The sequence below is a fragment of the Bos taurus genome, chromosome 25, assembly GCF_002263795.3.
Source record: "Bos taurus isolate L1 Dominette 01449 registration number 42190680 breed Hereford chromosome 25, ARS-UCD2.0, whole genome shotgun sequence".
Lineage (NCBI taxonomy): Eukaryota > Metazoa > Chordata > Mammalia > Artiodactyla > Bovidae > Bos > Bos taurus.
Window position 1 is genome coordinate 3,723,636 of NC_037352.1, and position 18,122 is coordinate 3,741,757.

An 18,122-nucleotide genomic window follows, 5' to 3' on the forward strand; every position below is an offset into this window, starting at 1 on the left:
CACACAGTGAAAGTGTTAGACACGCAGTCGTGTCTGTCTCTCTGTGACTCCGTGGACTGTAGCCCACCAGGCTCCTCTGTCCATGGGATTCTCCAGGCAAGAATATTGGAGTGGGTTCCCATTCCCTTCTGCAAGGGATCCTCCCAACCCAGGGACTGAACCCAGGCCTCCTGCATTGCAGGCAAGTTCTTTACCATCTAAGTCACCAGGGAAGCCCAATGTACATGGTATATATACATGTATATGCATTCTTTTCCACTATGGTTTATCCCAGGATATTGAATATAGTTCTCTGTGCTATACGGTAGAGCCTTGTTGTTTATCCATCCTATGTATAAAAGCTTACATCTGCTAACTCCAACCTCCAACTCCGTCTTTCTCCCGACCCCTCCCCCAGCAACCACCAGTCTTTCCCTGTGTCTGTGATGCTGTTTCTGTTTCACAGACAGCTTCATTCATGTCATGCTTCAGATTCCACATGTAAATGATGTCATGTGGTGCCTGTCCTTCTCTTTCTGGCTTAATTCACTTAGTATGCTGATCTCTAGCTGCATCCGTGTTGCTGCAAATGGCATTATTTTGTTCTTCTTTATGGCCAAGTCATATTCCATGCCACACACACCATATCTTTATCCATTCATCTGTTGATTTTGGTCGTTCATTTTAGTTGTTTCTATGTCTTGGCTATTGTGAATAGTGCTGCTATGAACACAGGCCTGCATGTATCTTTCTGAATTATAGTTTGTGTCAATTTGTTAAGTGAACTTAAAAACCATACCTCAACTTCCCCATCACAGGAAAACCCTGGCTTTGATCTAATAGCTGTGTTTGAGCCGGACCCCAAGGTTGAATTTAAGCCAAGGCTGGGTATCCAGGGTCCCTATCTAGAACAACTGACCAAAGTGATCTGACCTCCCCAAGATCCCCTCTTCTCCCACCCCCACAGCCCTGCCTCCCTGAGTCCCATCTCTCCCCAGAAGGCCGACAAGAGCTCCCTGGCAGGCAAGGCAAGCCGGGCTGACCTGGACACGGTGGCCATGCAGCTGAATGAAATGATTCAGGGCATGCTCTTCAGGGTGGTTGCCAGTGAGGATGACTGGAAGAAGGCTGTGGAGCACTTGGACAAAGACGTACGTACCAAGGTGAGGAGCTCTGTATTAATCACCACCTCCTGCATAACAAACTACCCTGAAATTTAGTGCCTTAAGACAGCAACGTTCAAAGTTTCTGAGGGTCAGGAATTTGGGAGCAGCTTACTGGGTGGCTCAGGGCCTCCCACAAGGCTGCAGTCAGGGTGTCGTCCAGGGCCCGCGTCGTCCAGAGGCTTGACTGGGGCTGGAAGAGCCACTTCCAAGATAGCACCCTCACATAGCTGTGAGCAAGACTTGGCACTTCCTCATCACGCGGTGGCCTCCTTAGGGCTGCTTGAGCAGCCTCACAACACGGCAACGAGTGTTCCCCCCGCCAGGAGCGTATGATTCAAGAGAGCAAGACAGAAGCTTCAATGTCTTCTCTGACTTAGCCACAGAAGTCACACTCCATCACTTCTGTAATATCCTGTTGGTTACGCAGGTCAGACCTGTTCAGTGTGATAGTCGGGGAGCGTGTGGGACATTGACCACCATAGTACTCCTCTCTGGACAAGCAAAGGGACGTGGCGGGCAGAGGGAGCGTCCTGCTGGTCATTTATTTATCCATTCATCATTTAAGGACCACCTGTGTTGAGCCAGACCCTGGGGAAACGTTGATAAGGAGTCATAGCCTTCATTTGTACCATCCACTAGAGAGACAAGATAAGTCAGGCTAACCCCTTCCATGCTGTGTGGTTCCTGCAGCTGGTGTGACTGGTGTGGATAAAAGCACTGGGGGTTTAGAATCAGGCACTTGGGGTCTGAGTCCCAGCCCTGCCGTGATCAGCATTGTGTCCTGAGTTACAGAACCTGTTCAAGTCTTGGTTTTCTCATCTGTAAAGTGAGGATTTATTCACTCATCATCCACCTATTGGGTACCTCTGGTTAAGAAGGATACGACGATAAGCAAAACAGATACAGGACACACTTGTCGTAAAAATCATACAAATCAGTGCAGAATTACAGCTGAAGTAACTCAGTTATCTGCAGAACCACTGACCTGTTTTTCTCCCATAATTCCATGGCAGGGTGAAAAAAAGTGGGACAGAAACTGCTCTAGATTGAAAGAGTCTCAGGAGTCACAACAACCAAATGCAATACATGAGGAGACTTCCCATGTTTCAGTTGCTCCAACTCTGAAAATTGGCTGGAAATTAGATCAAATTCAGGCATGAGTGCTCATTATGTTAGGTGGGATAATGGTACTGCAGTCATATAAGAAAATCACTAAAATATTTGGGTGGAATGTTGTGATTTCTATAACTTAAAGGAAAAACCAACACTGCATCAATTCCTTGGAGGTCAGGGTTAGGACTCTGCACTTCCACTGTAGGGGTTCGATCCCTGGTCTGGGGACTAAGATCCGGCAAGCTGCACAGCACAGCTGAATAGAGAGGGGGAAAAAAAAAAGGCAGATGGAGCAATATGTTAATAATGACTAAATCTACATAGTGGGTATTTCAGGGTTCATGATTCTAGTCTTTTTCCTCTCTATGTGTCTAAATTTTTTTCCTGATTGAAAGCTTTTCTGTTGTTTGTTGGTTTAAGTGGCCCTGCCCTCACTGCTCTCCTTTTCTTTGTGTATTTTTCATTGTGGGAACATTCACGTGACATAAAATCAACCACTGACAATTTTCAGGTGATGAATCCCGTGGCATTTGTTACTCACAGTGTTGTGTTAGCACCACCTCTCTCTGGTTCTGGCACATTTCCATCCCCCCAGAAGGAGACCCCAGACCCGTGAGGCAGTGACCCCTCACTCCCCCTTCCCCCAGCCCCTGGCAGCCACTAATCTACTCTCTGGATTGGCCAATTTGGGACATTTCATATAAATGAGTCACACAGCATGTGACCTTTAGTGTCTGGTTTCTTGCACTCAGCATCATGTTTTCAAGGTTCACCATGTTGCAACATGGGTTTCCCTGATGGCTTAGATGGTAAAGAATCTGCCTGCTACGCCAGAGACCCGGGTTTGATCCCAGGATCGGGAAGATGCCCTGGAGAAGGGAATGGCAACCCACTCCAGTATACTTGCCTGGAGAATCCCATAAACAGAGGCGCCTTGCAGGCTACAGTCCATGGGTTTGCAAAGAGTTAAGACATGACTGAGTAACTAACATACACATGTTGTCACATAAATCAGAAGTTCATTTTTTCCCATGACTGAATAACATGGGCAGACAGACAGACCGCATTTTGTTTGTTCATCTGCTGACGGACACGGGTTATTTCCACCTTTGGACTCTTGTGAATAATGCTGCTATGAACATTCGTGAGTAAGTTTTTGTTTGAAGACCTGTTTCCCGTGACTTTGGGTAGATACCCAGGAGTGGTCATTTATTTATCCATTCATCATTTAATGATCACCTGTGTTCGTTTAGTGATCACCAGGAGTGGAATTGCTAGGTCGTATGGTAATTCCATGTTTAACTTTTTGTAGGGGTAATATATTGTGATGTCTGTGATTATTCTTACATGATTCAGAAAACAAACACTTACATACATATGGACAGATAAAGAAGACATTGTGAAATGTTAAGAATTGGTGAATTTAAGTGGATATAGGAGTGTTCTTTGGACTACTCTTGCAACTTGTGTATAGTTTTGGTCTGTGTGTGTGTGTGTAGTTTTAAAAGACTGTAGTTGGTCTTGGTTGCAGCACTCAGGATTTTCATCGCATCATATGAGATCTTTCATTGCGGTGCACAGATCTCTAGGTGTGGCTTGCAGGCTTAGTTGCTTAGCTGCGCCGTGGCATGGGGGATCTTAGTTCCCTGACCAGGGATCGAACCTGCATCCCCTGCATTGCAAGGCAGATTCTTAACCACTGGACCACTAGGGAAGTCCACAACCACCTCACTTTTCTTGGTCAATCTTGCTTATTGTTGTTTAGTTGCTAAGTCGTGTCCAACTCTTTTGGGACCCCGTGGACTGTAACCCTCCAGGTTCCTCTGTCCATGGGATTTCCCAGGCAGGACTACTGGAGTGGGTTGCCGTCAATCTTGTTACTCTCTCTATAACTTTGCAGGTTGCTGGAGGGAGGCGGAGTGTTTACTTAATTGACTAAACACTCTTCCCTTTGGCTTTTGGCAGCTGGTTCCCAGCGATTTGGATGATCTGAAGAAAGACATGGACGAGGTCTGGAAAGTTGTCAGGAAGCTGCTGATTGAAGGCTTCCATTTTGACCCCGACAATGCTGCTGGCTTTAGGAGGTGAGTTCCTCCAGGGGCGGGGTCCCCTGCAGCCCTTGCAGCTCCCAGAGGCTGCACAGCCCTCCCTCCAGAGAGGAAATGAGAGAGGTTTCCCGGCAGATTCTGGACTCTGGGAGGAAGGACTCAGACCTGTAAACCCGGGGAGGGGGGATGTGGGGTTTCCCAGTGGAGGGAGAGATGAGGCAGAGAGCACCAGAGCTCGGAGATGGGCCTCCCTGGCCTGGGCTCCACGTTCTTTCATGAGGAAACAGAGGGTCAGAGAGGGAGGGGGCCCCTGCGAGGCCACTCAGGGAGCTTGGGCAGACCTGGAACTAGAGCCAGGCCCCCACCCCATCCAGACAGAGCCCCCGGCAGAGGGACCCGATCTTCCTGGGGGGCTCCTGTCCTCAGGTCACCCCTCATGCCCTCCAGTGTCCCACCGTGAAGGGTCGCTCTCCCCGGTTGAGAAGGCCTCCACTGTGTTTGGGGCGAGGAGAGAAACTACAACCACTTTTATCCCCCACTGAGACCCCAAGTGGCCCCACGTGACGGTCAGCTGGGGCCAGTGGAGCTGAGCTGAGCCAGGCCAGGCCAGAAGGAGTGGGATCTGGGGGGAAGCCCTGGCCCTGAGGCACGGACGGACCTGCAGCCTCCCCCAAGCACTGCCCAGGGCAGGGGTGGCCTCATGGGACCCAGCCAGGGCGGCGGCTGACGGAGCAGGGTGTCTTCCAGGAAACTGTTTGAGCGGGTGAAATGCATCTCCTGCAACCGGCCCGTGGAGATGATGACCAGCCCGTGAGTACTGCGGGGGTGGTCGGGGACGGGAACATCCATGCACACCATTCTGTGCACACGATCCCATTAGCTCCCTGGGCAGTACTGTGCCCCTCCCTTCCCCAGTCCCGTCTGCTGCCCGCTGTGTCCAGGAACAGGGTGGACTCCAGAGGAAAAGGGTAAGAGGAAGCTCGGGGAAAGCTGAACCCTGTAGGACTTCCCTGCACATGTTTTTATAGTCTAATACTTTATGTATTGAGGTGAAATTCACATACAAAATCAGCCATTTTAAAGTGGAAAACTCAGTGGGATTTAGTGCACGTGTGTGCATGCTAAGTGGCTTCAGTCATGTCCGCTTCTTTGCGACCCTATGGACTGTAACCTGCCAAGGTCTTCTGTCCATGGGATTTTCTAGGCAAGAATACTGGAGTGGGTTACCATTCTCTCCTCCAGAGGGTCTTCCCAACCCAGGGATCTAACCCTGGTCTCTTATGTCTCCTGCATTGGTAGGTGGGTTCTTTACCACTAGCGCCACCTGGGAAACCCCAAATGAAAGTGTAAGTCTCTCGGTCGTGTCTGACTGTGACCACATGGACTGTAGCCCGCCAGGCTCCTCTGTCCATCGAATTCTACAGGCAAGAATACTGGAGTGGGTAGCCATTCCCTTCTCCAGGGAATCTTCCTGACCCAGGGATCAACTGGGGCCTCCTGCATTGCAGGAGGATTCTTTACCATCTGAGGGAAGCCCATTCACCTCAAATTCCAAAATATTTTCATCTCCCCACCACTCAGATCAAGATGTAGAACAGTTCCAGCTCCTCGGAACGCTGATGCTTTAATTTTTTGTGATGAGGTCAAATACACATAATATAAATTAACCGTTTTAAAGTGAACAGTTCAGGGACTTCCCTGGCTATCCTGTGGTTAAGATTCCTTGCTTCCATTACAGGGAAGGGTTACAAATTTGATCCCAGGTTGAGGAATTAAGATCCCACGTGCTGGGTGTTGTGGCCTAAGAAAAAAAAAAGAAAGTGAACAGTTCAGGGACATTTAGTACATTGACAATATGGCCCAACCCCAAAAGGAAACCCCGTGCCCATCCGCAGTCACTTTACATTCTCCTCCGCTGAACCCATGGCACCCTCCAACCCACGTCCCATTTCTAGGACTCACCCGTTCTGAGTTTTCCTTTTATCATCAGAACAGTTGTTCTCAATGACCTACGAAGAGGATGGTGGCCCCACGCTGTGGATCTTTCTGGAGGAAAGGCCACGTTTGAGGGTGGGCTTCCAGGAGGAGGTGGGAGCCGGGCCCTCTGCTGGCCACGTGCACCCCCCCTTTGCTCTTGTCCTCCACAGGCAACTCATCACCATTCGCAACACCCACCTGCTGCCATGGCTGCGGCCGGCCAGCGCCAACAGCTACGAGTACCTGCAGCGCCAACAGATGAGGTGAGCAGGTAGGGGTCCGGGCGCAAACTGCAGTCCCAAGACGCAAAGACTGTCCAGGGCACCGCAGCCATCTGTGAGGGACACTGTCCCGGGTGGTGGGGCTGCAGACGGGTGCGTGAGATACTCACGGGGAGAAGAACGAACAGGTTCTCAGGCGTCTGTTGTGGACCAAGAACTGTTAGGTGAGGGAGGGTCTCAAACCTCACACGCCCCTGCGAGTGAGGTTGACAGACTGGCTTCCTGCTGGAAAAAGTGAGTCATGACCCCTCGGGGTCCTCGGGGGGCTTCCCGTGATTGGGCAGGCTCTGTGCCAAGTGCTGTGATAGTTCGGACCTCATTGAAACCTTACACTTTCCCTTTGAGGTCATTCTGCTGTCATCCTATTTCACAGTTGAAGAAACTGAGGCTCAGAGAGTTTCAGCCACCGGCCTGAGGTCACAGCTAGCGTATGGCAGGCCTGGCACCTCAACCTTCATGTTTCTCTGCCCCCCGGCCGGCCCCCTAGCCCCAGCCCCGCTCCTCAGCCCCTGACCCCCCATGGCTTCATGAGTGCTTCCGACACCTGGGCCCCTAGGCTCGAGGGTGGGGAGTGATAGCTGGACAGCAGCCACGGCCACGTGAAGGTGAGGGGCCTGGGGGCCTGTGCCTGATGCCCCCTTCCCTCGCCTGACTCTTGAGATGAGAGGTTAAGAGGGACGGGTGGTCCAGTGATTAAGACTTAGCCCTTCCAATGCCGGGGGCTTGGGTTTGATCCCTGGTCTGGGAACTAAGATCCCACCTGCCCCACAGTGTGATCAAAAAAAAAAAAAAGAGGTTAAGAGCCTGTTCTTGGCAGGCCAGACCAGGGCCCCAGGTCTCGGGGAACACAGCTCTCAATTTCTGCTCTCTGCCCCAACGGTGTCTGTCTGTCCAGAGTTCCCCAGCTATTGGCCAGGCCCTGGGACCCAACCTGAGGCTCCTCTGGGGCGGAGGTGCCTCCAGGTAGCTGCTGACCCCCCTGTCCTGCCCCCAGGGAACAACAGCAGCTGCAGAAACTGCAGAACCTCGGAGTCCCTGAGAGGAGCCTAGACTCACTGGGCACCCCGCAGGACTGGGGTGATTGCCCCAGAAACGACACCAACCTCGAGTTCAAGCCATACGGCTTGTCGACAGTCTACCCCTATGGGGACCCTGAGTTGTTGGACTATGACTCTGTGAGTCAGGCCACAGTCCCTGGAGGTGGGTGACCCCCAGGGAGGCGGGCCCTGCTGCCCCTGTGGACACTCCCTGACCTGGGGCCTGGGCTGCCTTAACCAGGCTGAGGTGGACCTCCTGGGAGTGGACGGGATCCTGTACAAGGGCCGAATGACCAGCAAGGACAAGACGCGGCCGCTGACCAGTGCGGAGAAGGAGCTGGCAGGTGAGGAGCGTCAGCCTGCCTGGGCACCCCTGCCTGGGGTCTGCGTTTGCTGGGCAGCGTGAGGCCCCGTGTGAGACAGGTGGGACCCAGAGCTGGCAACACCTGTGACGGGGGCTCTTCACATAGCCGCTGGCAAACGTGGCTCTGTGTGCCAGGCGTAGTACTGGGGAGTGGCTGGGGAAGGGCACCAGAGGGCCTCCCTGGAGTGCTGGGTACGATGGGAGAGTCATGACAGGGACACTGGTCCAAGGGAGAGGTCCCAGGCTGTTGTCCCGAGGCCTCAGAAAAGGGAAGAGAGCTTCGCTGGATGAAGGAATCAGCTGGGACGAGAGTGCTCTGGGGAGGGGGTACGGGCAATAGCAGCCGCAAAGGAGCTGTGCTGGGTGCGAGGCAGGCCCGGCTGGGGACTCAGGAAGGTGACTCTACCTGGGCCGGGGTCGGGCGTGATGAGGAGAAGACAAGGACAGGCCGGGAGGCCTGTGTCCGGACTGTCACAGGTCAGGGAGGGCTGGGCCCGAGGGAGACGGGGAATGAGTCACTCCGGTTGCTGCACCATTGTGGCTCTGGCTCCAGCTGGCTCTGGCTGGGGACCCTGGGGACTCAGCTCCAGCACTGGGCCAGGAGCACCCAAAGGGGCACCTTCTCTGTGCCTTTGAGGTTCCCCTGTCTGGGAAGAGGGGCTCCACACACTGCCCTAGTGGGGTTCGTCCAGGAGCCACAGAGTCCCGGCTGTGGTGTCCCCCATCACCCCATTTGCCTCCACTGACTTGAGAACAAGCATGAGACACCTAAGCCCTGGTGTGCGGGAGAAGACTGCGGCCTGCTTTAGCGCCCTGGGGCCGCAACAGACGTCCACCGGCTGGGCGCCTGGAGAGGACAGCAGCGAGCTCTCTCAGTTCAGGAGGCCAGACATCCCAAATCAAGGTGTGGGCAGGGCCGTGCGCCCTCCTAAGGCCCCAGTGGAAGATCCCTCCTGCCTCTTCCAGCTTCTGGGGGCCCCAGGCATTCCTGGGCTTGTGGCTGCATCACTCCCATCTCTGCCTCTTGTCTTTGAGTGGCTTCATCACTCCCATCTCTGCCTCTTGTCTTTGAGTGGCTTCTCCCTGTGTCTCTTCCTCTTCTGTCTCTTAACTCAGATGGCCTCACCTCAAGAAGTGTGTGTGCTCAGTTGCTCAGTCACGTCCGTCCGACTCTTTGCAACCCTCTCCAGGCTCCTCTGTCTATGGGATTTTCCAGGCAAGAATACTGGAGTGGGTTGCCATTTCCTCCTCCCATCTCAAGATCCTTCACTTATTTACATCTGTAGGCACCTTTTCTTCAAACAAGGTCACATTCACAGGTTCCGGGGGCCATGTCTTTTGGGGGGCTGCCATTCAACCCACCACAGGCCCCTGCCCTGATCCAGTGGGGCAGGACACATCTCGAGCCCTTTATTTCCCCAGACCATGCATGTCACCCTTGCAGTGTTAACAGCTCCATGTGGACAAGGTTTGGCTGCTCCAGGCCCCGGGAGAGGGAAAGAGACTATCAGAAAGAGACTCAGGCCAGGCCTCTAGGACCACCAGGCAGGATGACAGCAACGGTGGCGAACACTGAATGGGCTCAACTTCTTTCTTTTTAAAAATATTTTTATTTATTCTGTTTGGTCACGCCACATGGCATGCGGGATCTTAGTTCCCTGACCATGGATCAAACCCGTGCCTCCTGCAGTGGAAGCGCAGAGTCTTAACCATTGAACTGTCAGGGAAGTCTCTAATGAATCCAACTCCTTGCCACGCCCTGCACTGCCTCCTTTCACTCTGCAAGAGCCAGGGAGGCATTGCACAAACGAGCAGGTGAGGGCTGCTTGCCTGGAGTGCACCTTTGGTGGAGGGGCCAGAGTGACATACAGACCCCACCCTCGTCCCCCATCATCGGTCAGACGGTGACCCCCTCCACCCAGCTGCCCCAGACTGTCACCCGGAGCAAGGGGCTTTTCTCCCCTCCAGTTCCACGCAACAAAGCAGGACTGAACCAGGACGCCTCATTGCTTTATCTTGCTTGGGGGCCACAAAGTCTAACTGGCAATTGGGATCACTTTAAAACCTGCCTGTGGCTGGATTTTTTTGACCAGGTTGTGTTATTGCTCGTTTGTTACTCGAAAGAATATTTGGGCATGCTAAGTCGCTTCAGTCTTGTCTAACTGTGCGACCCTATGGACTGTAGCCCACCAGGGTCCTCTCCATGGGACTCCACAGCCAGGAATACTGGAGTGGGTTGCCATTTCCTCCTCCAGGGGATCTTCCCGACCCAGGATCAAATCCGTGTCTCTTACATCTCCTGCATTAGCAGGCAGGTTCTTTACCACTAGCGCCACCTGGGAAGCCCAATCCAAGACACACCCAGAACCTAAACCTAAACTAGCTGACGCGAACCCTGCCCAGGGCCAGCCTGGTCTCATGCGTCCATCTGTCCTTTGCCCGCAGGGCCACTGAGGGCCGTCCCGCCAGCCTGTGCCCTCCCCTCCGATGCCCACACTGTGGCCAGGATCTCAGACGGGCCAGAGGAACCCCTGGTGCCTAGTGAACAGTGCCCCCAACAGGAGGCTGGACTTCCAGAGAAGTCTCAGTGCAGGGAGGGCTGAGAATAGGCAGGGCTGAGGTAGGCAGAGGTGGCTGGGTCACAGATGGAGGCGGAGGCGCCTCACCAGTCTGGCTGCCGTCCTCACCAGCCCTGGGTGGATGGCCATCGTTGACCCCTCCTCACCCCCTCATCCTTCCAGCACCTTCACTCTCACGGCCTCTTCCCTGCATGTTCCCACCTCATGCACTGGCCTCTGGTCTGGGAGGCCGGCCATGGAGATTCTTGGCTGGACCCCCGTCCAGAAAGGGTGAAGGATGGAGCCAGACCCCAAAGGCCGTGTATTGTGCGACGCCCTCCTATGAAGTGTCCAGAACAGGCAGGTCTCGAGACGGAAAGCAGGTTCGTGGTCGCCAGAGCTCAAGGGAGGGGAGAACGGGGGTGACTCACTCATGGGTACCAACCTCTTTTAAGGGTGATGAGATGTTCGGGAACTGGATGGGTATGGCGGCCACACAGCCTTGTGAATGAACTTGATGCTACCGAAGTGTTCACTTTGAATAATTAATTTTATGTGAATTTTACTTCAAAAAAGGGTTTCCCAGGTAGCACTAGTGGTAAAGAATCCACCTGCAATGCAGGAGACCTAAGAGACGTGGGTTTGATCCCTGGGTCTGAAAGATGTCCTGGAGGAGGAAACGGCAACCCACTCCAGTATTCTTGCCTGGAGAATCCCATGGCCAGAGGCGCCTGGCGGGCTATTTCCATGAGGTTGCAAAGAGTTGGACACGGCTAAAGTGACTCAGCACATACATACCTTTAAAAAAAAGTGCTCACAGAGAAGATGAAGGACAGGGAGGTGGAGCGGGGCACTGCGGTGGCCGGCCCTGGTGGGAGTCGCTGAGAACTGGCAGCCTCCATCTGTCTACGCTAGAATAAGGGCTCTCTCCTCCCTGGCCTTGAGTTACTTTCAGAAAGGGTTTTCCTAACACCTCCGCCTTGAGAAGGGGAGGCGGGGAGGGAAGAAGAGGCTTCCCTGCACAAGTAGGTGGGGGTTGGGTGTGTGAAGAGGCGGGATGGGGCAGCAGGGCAGGTCCCATTGGAGTGAAGGGCCTTTGTGGGCACCAGAGGACGGAATGTGGGCCTCCAGGTGGGCAGAGCCCTGGGGGCGCCCCCACCCACGCTTGTCTCTTCCCCTTTCTTCTCCGCTAAGCTGTGAAGGTCCCACATCCCCCGGCCCGAAGCCCGCATGAGGGTGCCCGCCTGAGCACCCTATTTGGTGCCATCTCCTCCGGTGAGTAGCTGCCCCCCAGCTCCCTGGCCCAGCTGGGATTCCAGTAGCGTGTCTGGGCCCCCATTCCCAGCCTCAGGCTTTCCAGCCCCACCTCACCCATCTCTCCCCTGCCCAGACCCAGAAGGCCAGAGAAGGTCCCTTCAGCAACCTCCTCCTGGCACCCAGTGCCCTGAGCAGGGGCTCCCAGCCATCCAGGGCTCCAGCTTCACCCTCCAGCCAGGCCTCCTGGTCCAGGTGCCATCCCTGGGGCCCAGGGCTGGAGTCTGTATTCCCGGAGTCGAGCTGGCTGCAGGGCTGGGATAAGGGTGCCCATTCATTCCTTCGGGCCTCTCCGCTGGGGGACCGAGAGCCGAGTCAGGGGGGTGGGGTGGGGGGGCAGCTGAGGTCACGACTCCTCGAGTCTCATCACCAACCTGAGCGCGTTTTACAGCACACAGAGTACTTCCTCCACTCTCACCTCACCCCGTCCTCATCTCATCTACTGTCCCGGCTGGGGAGGCCGCTACAGCAGGGGAGCTGAGGCACAGCGACCTCGAACTGGGGAATCCCGGCCTCCAAGCCTCGTTTTCTCTAGGCTGCCCTGCTCCATGTCCTCGTCCACCTCTGGTTTCATCTATCTTGGATGGATAGATGAAACTACCCATCCCCCAGGATGGATACTCCTACCCCAACCCAGGAAGTGTCAGATGCCCTGGCTGGGTGATCAGAGGTGAACACTCCCAGTCTTAGGGCTTCTCTTTTCCTTAGAGGGGATGGCCCCGTCGGGCCAGCCTCTCTCCAGAATGTTCTTGGGACACCTCGTGGGTCTCTCCTGCCCCTCCCGCCCACTGCAGCCCTGCCCCCCCGCGTCAGCATGGGCTCAGCCGCCTCGGGCCCTCTGCCGACGATGCCCGCTCGGCCTCCGTCTCTCCCGCCCGTGCTGCTGCTGCCACCACTGACGCCATCTCTGCAGGACCCCAAGCTGGGCCCCCAGCCGGCCCCAGGGGCTGCCAGGCACCCACGGTCCCTGCGCCTCGAGTCCCGAGCCAGCCTGCAGTCCGCCAAGGAGCCCAGCAACCCGTGAGCCCTGCGCCCGCCCCCTCCCCACCGGCATCTCCACCCTCCCCCGCAAGGCAGAGACACTGCCCTGGGCAAGGTGCGGGGGTCCTGGGCTTAAGGGAGGGGTCTCCACAAGGGACTCATTTTGACCCAGTAGCTGGTTTTAACTTGGTATGGATACACACGACACAATCCATCTCATGTTACATTTCATGGAGAACGCAGCTTTCTTGCTAGACTGAATTTTCCACTAAACCAATTGAATTCCTTGACCCATTTTCAATACAGCACAGTTACAGTGGTTTTAAAAAACAATCACTTTCCTTTTTATTTTGCTGAAATGATTTCATCAGGATGCGTTCCAATCACAGCCGATACCGCTGTCCATTTTCTTTAGCGAGCGTTATTTCTCCCAGGACCGGTTTTCTCATGGGAACCGGGTTTTACTGCATGCATGCTTTTTTACTGTCTGTTGATTCTTTCCACCAGTAATCACTGTTATGAGTTGGGTGTTTAAAGAATCTGATTGTTTGTATTTACTTCTGGCTAATCCACGAGACACTTGGAGCAAAAGCCCTGGAATCCTCCAGGACCGCTCCATCCTGTTTGGCATCTTGCTGGTTCTTTGGGTCATGTGCTCACTGTTTGTGTGCTTGGTGGACTGACCACCAAAGCATGCTCATCTGGGGTTCCGTGACTGGCCCTGGGGCAAAGAGCAGCGCGCTCATACCTGCCTGATGGGTCCCTCAGGCCGTGTGGTTTCTGTCCCTGGGATGGTTTTGTGAGTGTGTGAACGCACCACAGGGCTTGGGAAATCTTAGTTACCCGACCAGGGATTGAACCCCTGCCCCCTGCATCGGAAGCGCAGAGTCTTAATCACTGGACCACCAGGGAAGTCCCTGGGTGGTTTATCAGTCCCCCTTCTCTCTCTTGGGCTTCCCTGGTGGTTCAGCAGTAAAGATTCCACCTGAAAAAAAAAAAAAAAAAGATTCCACCTGCAAGGCAGGGGATGTACGAGACACAAGTTCGATGCCTGGGTTGGGAAGATCCCCCTGCAGGAGGGCATGGCAACCCAGTCTAGTATTCTTGCCTGGAGAGTCCCATGGACAGAGGAGCCTGGCTGGCTATAGTCCAGAGGGTTGCACAGAGTCGGATGCGACTGAAGCGACTGAGCACGCACGCTTCTTCATCTCAGTTTGGCTGTTTCTCCCTTTCCACCCCTAGGTTGTCCAGTTGCACCCTCCACCCTTTGTATGCTTCCTGACACTTCTGTCACATTCCACAAAGACTAAAAAAAAGCTTCCTTCTGCCTGGTTTTGGGGCACACCTCCCCCTAGCATCCACCAGAGGCCCCTGGGGTGGTGGAGCGAGTCAGGGAGTTGGGTGGGGGGCGGCGAGCTGCCCTGGGGATCCCCCCTGGGAGCATCAGGGCGCTGGCATGGCAGAGGATCCTCTGGACCAGTGGCCAAAGGCGTCCTGGGTGCTGAGTGCCTACCCCCCCGACCCCCAATGATCCCCCAGCCCTGCCTCCCCTCCCACGCACCCCCTCCTGGACCTGACTTCTCTTTTCTTTCTCCAAGGACTGCGTCCAAATGAAGCCGAGCGCTTCCTGAGCCCCGTGACCTACGCCTCCTTGGGGGACATCAGCCAGTGCAGCCCTGGCCCCACCCCCGTAGCAGAGATGAGTATTTTTATCAACTTCTCCCCAGAATAAAACCTTTTACTTTTCTGACTGTGGATGAGGGTGACTGGCCCCATACCCTCTGCAGTGGCTGGCCTTGCCCGTCCCACATGGGTGGGTGGGCCTGTCAGCCCCGAGCCAGCCACCACCCCACCGGGGCTGAATCTCCACAGAGAATCATGACAACCCTCCCCTGCCCCATCACACACGCCCCCACGGCACAGTGCCCTGTGCAGCCCTGGCCCTGAGTGGTGGGCCTTACCCGGGCTCACACGGTAAGGTGTGGCTTACCCAGGAGGCTGTGGTGTGATTTACCCAGGCTCACACGGTAAGGCCTCAGCTCTCCAGCCACCTGCCCAGGAGGCCGTGCTTCCTGGGTGCTGGACACTGGTGTAAGGAGTCCAACTTCCAACACCTCTCCCGTGTGGCCTGGGCTTGGGCCAGAGGAGAGGTGGGGGCCCCAGGGAAGCGCCTGAGCCAGGCGCGGTCAGGCTTGTGTTCTGCTGCCTCGACATGTGGGGACTCACAGCAGCCAAGCCCTGCTCTCTCAGCCCCTGGTAGCTGCCTTCCAGCCCATTTTTTCAATTTACAGATGGAGTCAGTGCTTGAGTGGGCTCCTGAAGCCCGGGGATGGAGGGGTGAGCCAGGTAGGGCCCTGGGTAACTGTTTGCCCAGGGACGGGTCTCCTGGGTGCTTGGGAAGGAGGGGGGCGGTGAGCCCACCTGCAGCCAGCCAGGAGCAGTCTTGAAGATGACAGTTCTGTCCCCCATGGGGGCTGGTGGGGAAGCCAGCTTTTGGCCTGATTGCAGGCGGGAGCTGGAGGCAGAATCCTTGCCAAGGAGAAGGGCAGAAACCCCCCTGCCCTGTTCCGGACCCCGGGGGCAGGGGACCTGCTGGCCTTGGCAGCTGGGAGGGCGGTGCTGCACCTCCTCCTGTCGGGCTGAGGGGGTTGGGGCGGGGGCCGATGCTCAGCAGGGTGCCCACCCCCCAGCAGGGGAAGGTGCTTCAGGAGTGGGTGAAACCGGGGGTGGGGTCAGTAGAGGGGGCACTTTTGAAGGCCCTGGGTCCCACCTCCTGCTCTGCTGGGGGACCACAGTTCCTGGCTGGGCCAGGCTGGACAAGGAGTAGCGTGACCAACTGTCCTGGTCTGCCTTCGAGTGAAGAGGGATCCCTGGAACTTTCTGTTTTAAGGCTCAGATGAGGGGATTCCCTGGTGGGCCAGTGGTTAGGACTCCAGGCTTTCACTGCCAAAGGTTCCAGGTTCAATCCCTGGTTGGGGAACTAAGATCCCACAAGCCGTGTGGTGCAGCCCCCCCCAAAAAAAAAAAATTCTTTATAAAAACATTTGCTAGGTTTCAATATTGCAGGAATGCAAATTCCCCATAATGGCTATTTTGATGGTGTTGTTGCTGTGAAAAAAGCACATTAAAACTTGCCTCCCTGGAGGTCCAGTGGTTAGGACTCCAGGCTTTCACTGCCAAAGGTTCCAGGTTCAATCCCTGGTCGGGGAACTAAGATCCCCAAAGCCTTGAGGTGCAGCCAAAAGAAAAAAGACTGAGATGAATCAGCCCTGTGGAGAGGGAGGTACACAGGCTGGCCTGGCACAGATGAGATGGCTCTGGCCAAGCAGAGGATCCTACCTCGGTGTGTTGCATGGTGACTGCTCTGCACCCCAAACCCAGCTCCACAACCCACCAATGCAAATGAAAGGGTCACTGAAGGTTCTCTTCCTTTCAAAGACCACAGACTCATTAACCCTAAGGTATGCACCACTGACGACAGCATGTGTCCCAGACCAGATGGTGTGCCTTGGAGAAGGCACCACAGGACCCCGCCTTGTGGCTCGCCTGCAACGTGGGAGACCTGGGTTTGATTCCTGGGTTGGGAAGATCCCCTGGAGAAGGGAACGGCTACCCACTCCAGTGTTCTGGCCTGGAGAATTCCATGGACTGTATAGTCCGTGGGGTCGCAGAGTCAGACATGGCTGAGGGATTTTCACTTTCAGGACCCCAAAGCAGGCCGCCAGGGGGCACCGGAGGAAAGGCCTTCTGGGCAGGGACGTCTTAGGGGCACATGGGTCTCCCTGGCACCACTCCCTTGGCTGACTTGAGCCCTGACTTTCCATGGATTCGAGAGCTCTAAGCAGAGACCCTCCAAATACACACAACCTCCAGAGAAGGGCTTCTCTTCTCTCTCCCCTTCCTCTTGCTCTCAACTTTTCCTAGATCCATAGAAAATGAGCCCCCCCCCCAATATTTGCACCTCATATCTCCCAGGAGATGAGAAAGGGCCAGAAAGCTGAGCAGAACTCTGCCAGCAGGCTCCTGGTGCCTCATGCTGGGCTGGCCTCAGCCATCCAGGGACCCAGCACCCTTACACCCCTAAAAGAGCTGCGTTCTTCTAAGACTTACTTGAAATACATATATTTCCCAAACATCAACTGTGGCTAAGCAACCGGAGGCCTTTCCAAATGCAGGAACTGGAAATAGCCCTTGCCTCAAAAGATCTCCTTTTGGCCAACCCGGGCAGCCTCCCCAACACAGACACCAGGAGGAACTGGAGTCAAAGCCCTCATCTGTCCTTAGAAGAGTCTGGCTATGAAAAGACCCTCAGAGACCTCCAGGGCCACAGCGGCCCCGCCGGCCGCCAGGCTGTGGGGGAGCAGTCTTGGGAGCCGCGTGGTTTTCTGCTTCGGCTACAGTGTTCTCAGGGGCCCTGAGTGTCTGCCTCCATCCAGGGGAATCTCAGAACAAGCCCTTCTCTTCACAGCTCTGAAGGAGGCACCCTGCCTGCCCGCAGAAAGCATTTCAGAGCCTCCTTTCACCCCTCCAGTCCCCCCTCCCCTGACAGAGCAGGACATCTACTTTCACAGATGCTCCTGGGGAAGAGCAAATCTCTTTCAGAGACGCCAGCTGACTTGAGGTGCAAGGCAGACACAGCCACCATGGTGGCCAGAGGAGTGGCTGGCCAGCCAGGGCCAGGCTGGGAGGCCTCCCGCCGTGATGGGTCAACTTCAACCAGCTGTGGCCTTAAGGGAACTTGGGCCAGATGTGACAAACGTCCAAGGTAAGCTGGAAGTGGAGCTTTTCATGTAAACTGATTTTAGAGTGCTGGCCAACAAATCGAGCCCAACGGCACACACCAGGGGCCTCCGAGTCTGAAAACCCTTAAGATGCCCGATCATTTAATGGGCTTCCCAGGAGGCGCTATTGATAAAGAACCCGCCTATTAATGCAGGAGACATGAGTGACGCAGGTTTGATCCCTGAGTTGGAAGATCCCCTGGAGGAAGGCATGGCAACCCACTCCAGTATTCTTGCCTGGAGAATCCTATGGACAGAGGAGCCTGGTGGGCTAGAGTCCATGGGGTCGCAGAGTCGGACACAACCAAAGTGACTTTGCATGCATGCACAATCATTGAAGAACAGGGCCCACCCACGTCAAGTCACATGGGGAGGCTAGGCCTCCATGTCCATCTGCAGTCGTGTCCCCTCGTCAGAAAGGAAAGCTCCAATCACATTCTTCCCGGAACCTCTGGGATGCAAATGGTGTTTTCAGAGTGGAATTTTTGGAAACAAAGTGATGGAGCTCAAGTCTGGTGATCAG

General features: G+C 55.0%; 1 protein-coding gene across 7 annotated transcripts in view; it reads left to right on the top strand.

Annotated features, from left to right (window-relative positions):
- The window catches only part of C25H16orf96 (chromosome 25 C16orf96 homolog), a 59,541-nt gene extending 44,968 nt beyond the window's left edge, over positions 1-14,573 (top strand). For 4 of the 7 annotated variants that reach the window (XM_059881680.1, XM_024985191.2, XM_059881679.1 and 1 more), the window contains 9 exons: positions 978-1,142; positions 4,224-4,342; positions 5,054-5,116; positions 6,454-6,546; positions 7,559-7,739; positions 7,843-7,945; positions 11,718-11,798; positions 12,632-12,857; positions 14,417-14,573. In XM_059881680.1, the coding sequence (XP_059737663.1) occupies positions 978-1,142; positions 4,224-4,342; positions 5,054-5,116; positions 6,454-6,546; positions 7,559-7,739; positions 7,843-7,945; positions 11,718-11,798; positions 12,632-12,857; positions 14,417-14,432 (1,047 nt within the window). In that variant the 3' untranslated portion in view covers positions 14,433-14,573. Of the gene's footprint in view, positions 1-977; positions 1,143-4,223; positions 4,343-5,053; positions 5,117-6,453; positions 6,547-7,558; positions 7,740-7,842; positions 7,946-11,717; positions 11,799-12,631; positions 12,862-14,416 lie in introns of those variants that run through there. The other 3 variants (XM_059881677.1, XM_059881678.1, XM_015460289.3) reach the window with 3 other exon arrangements.
- The last annotated feature ends 3,549 nt before the right edge of the window (positions 14,574-18,122 follow it).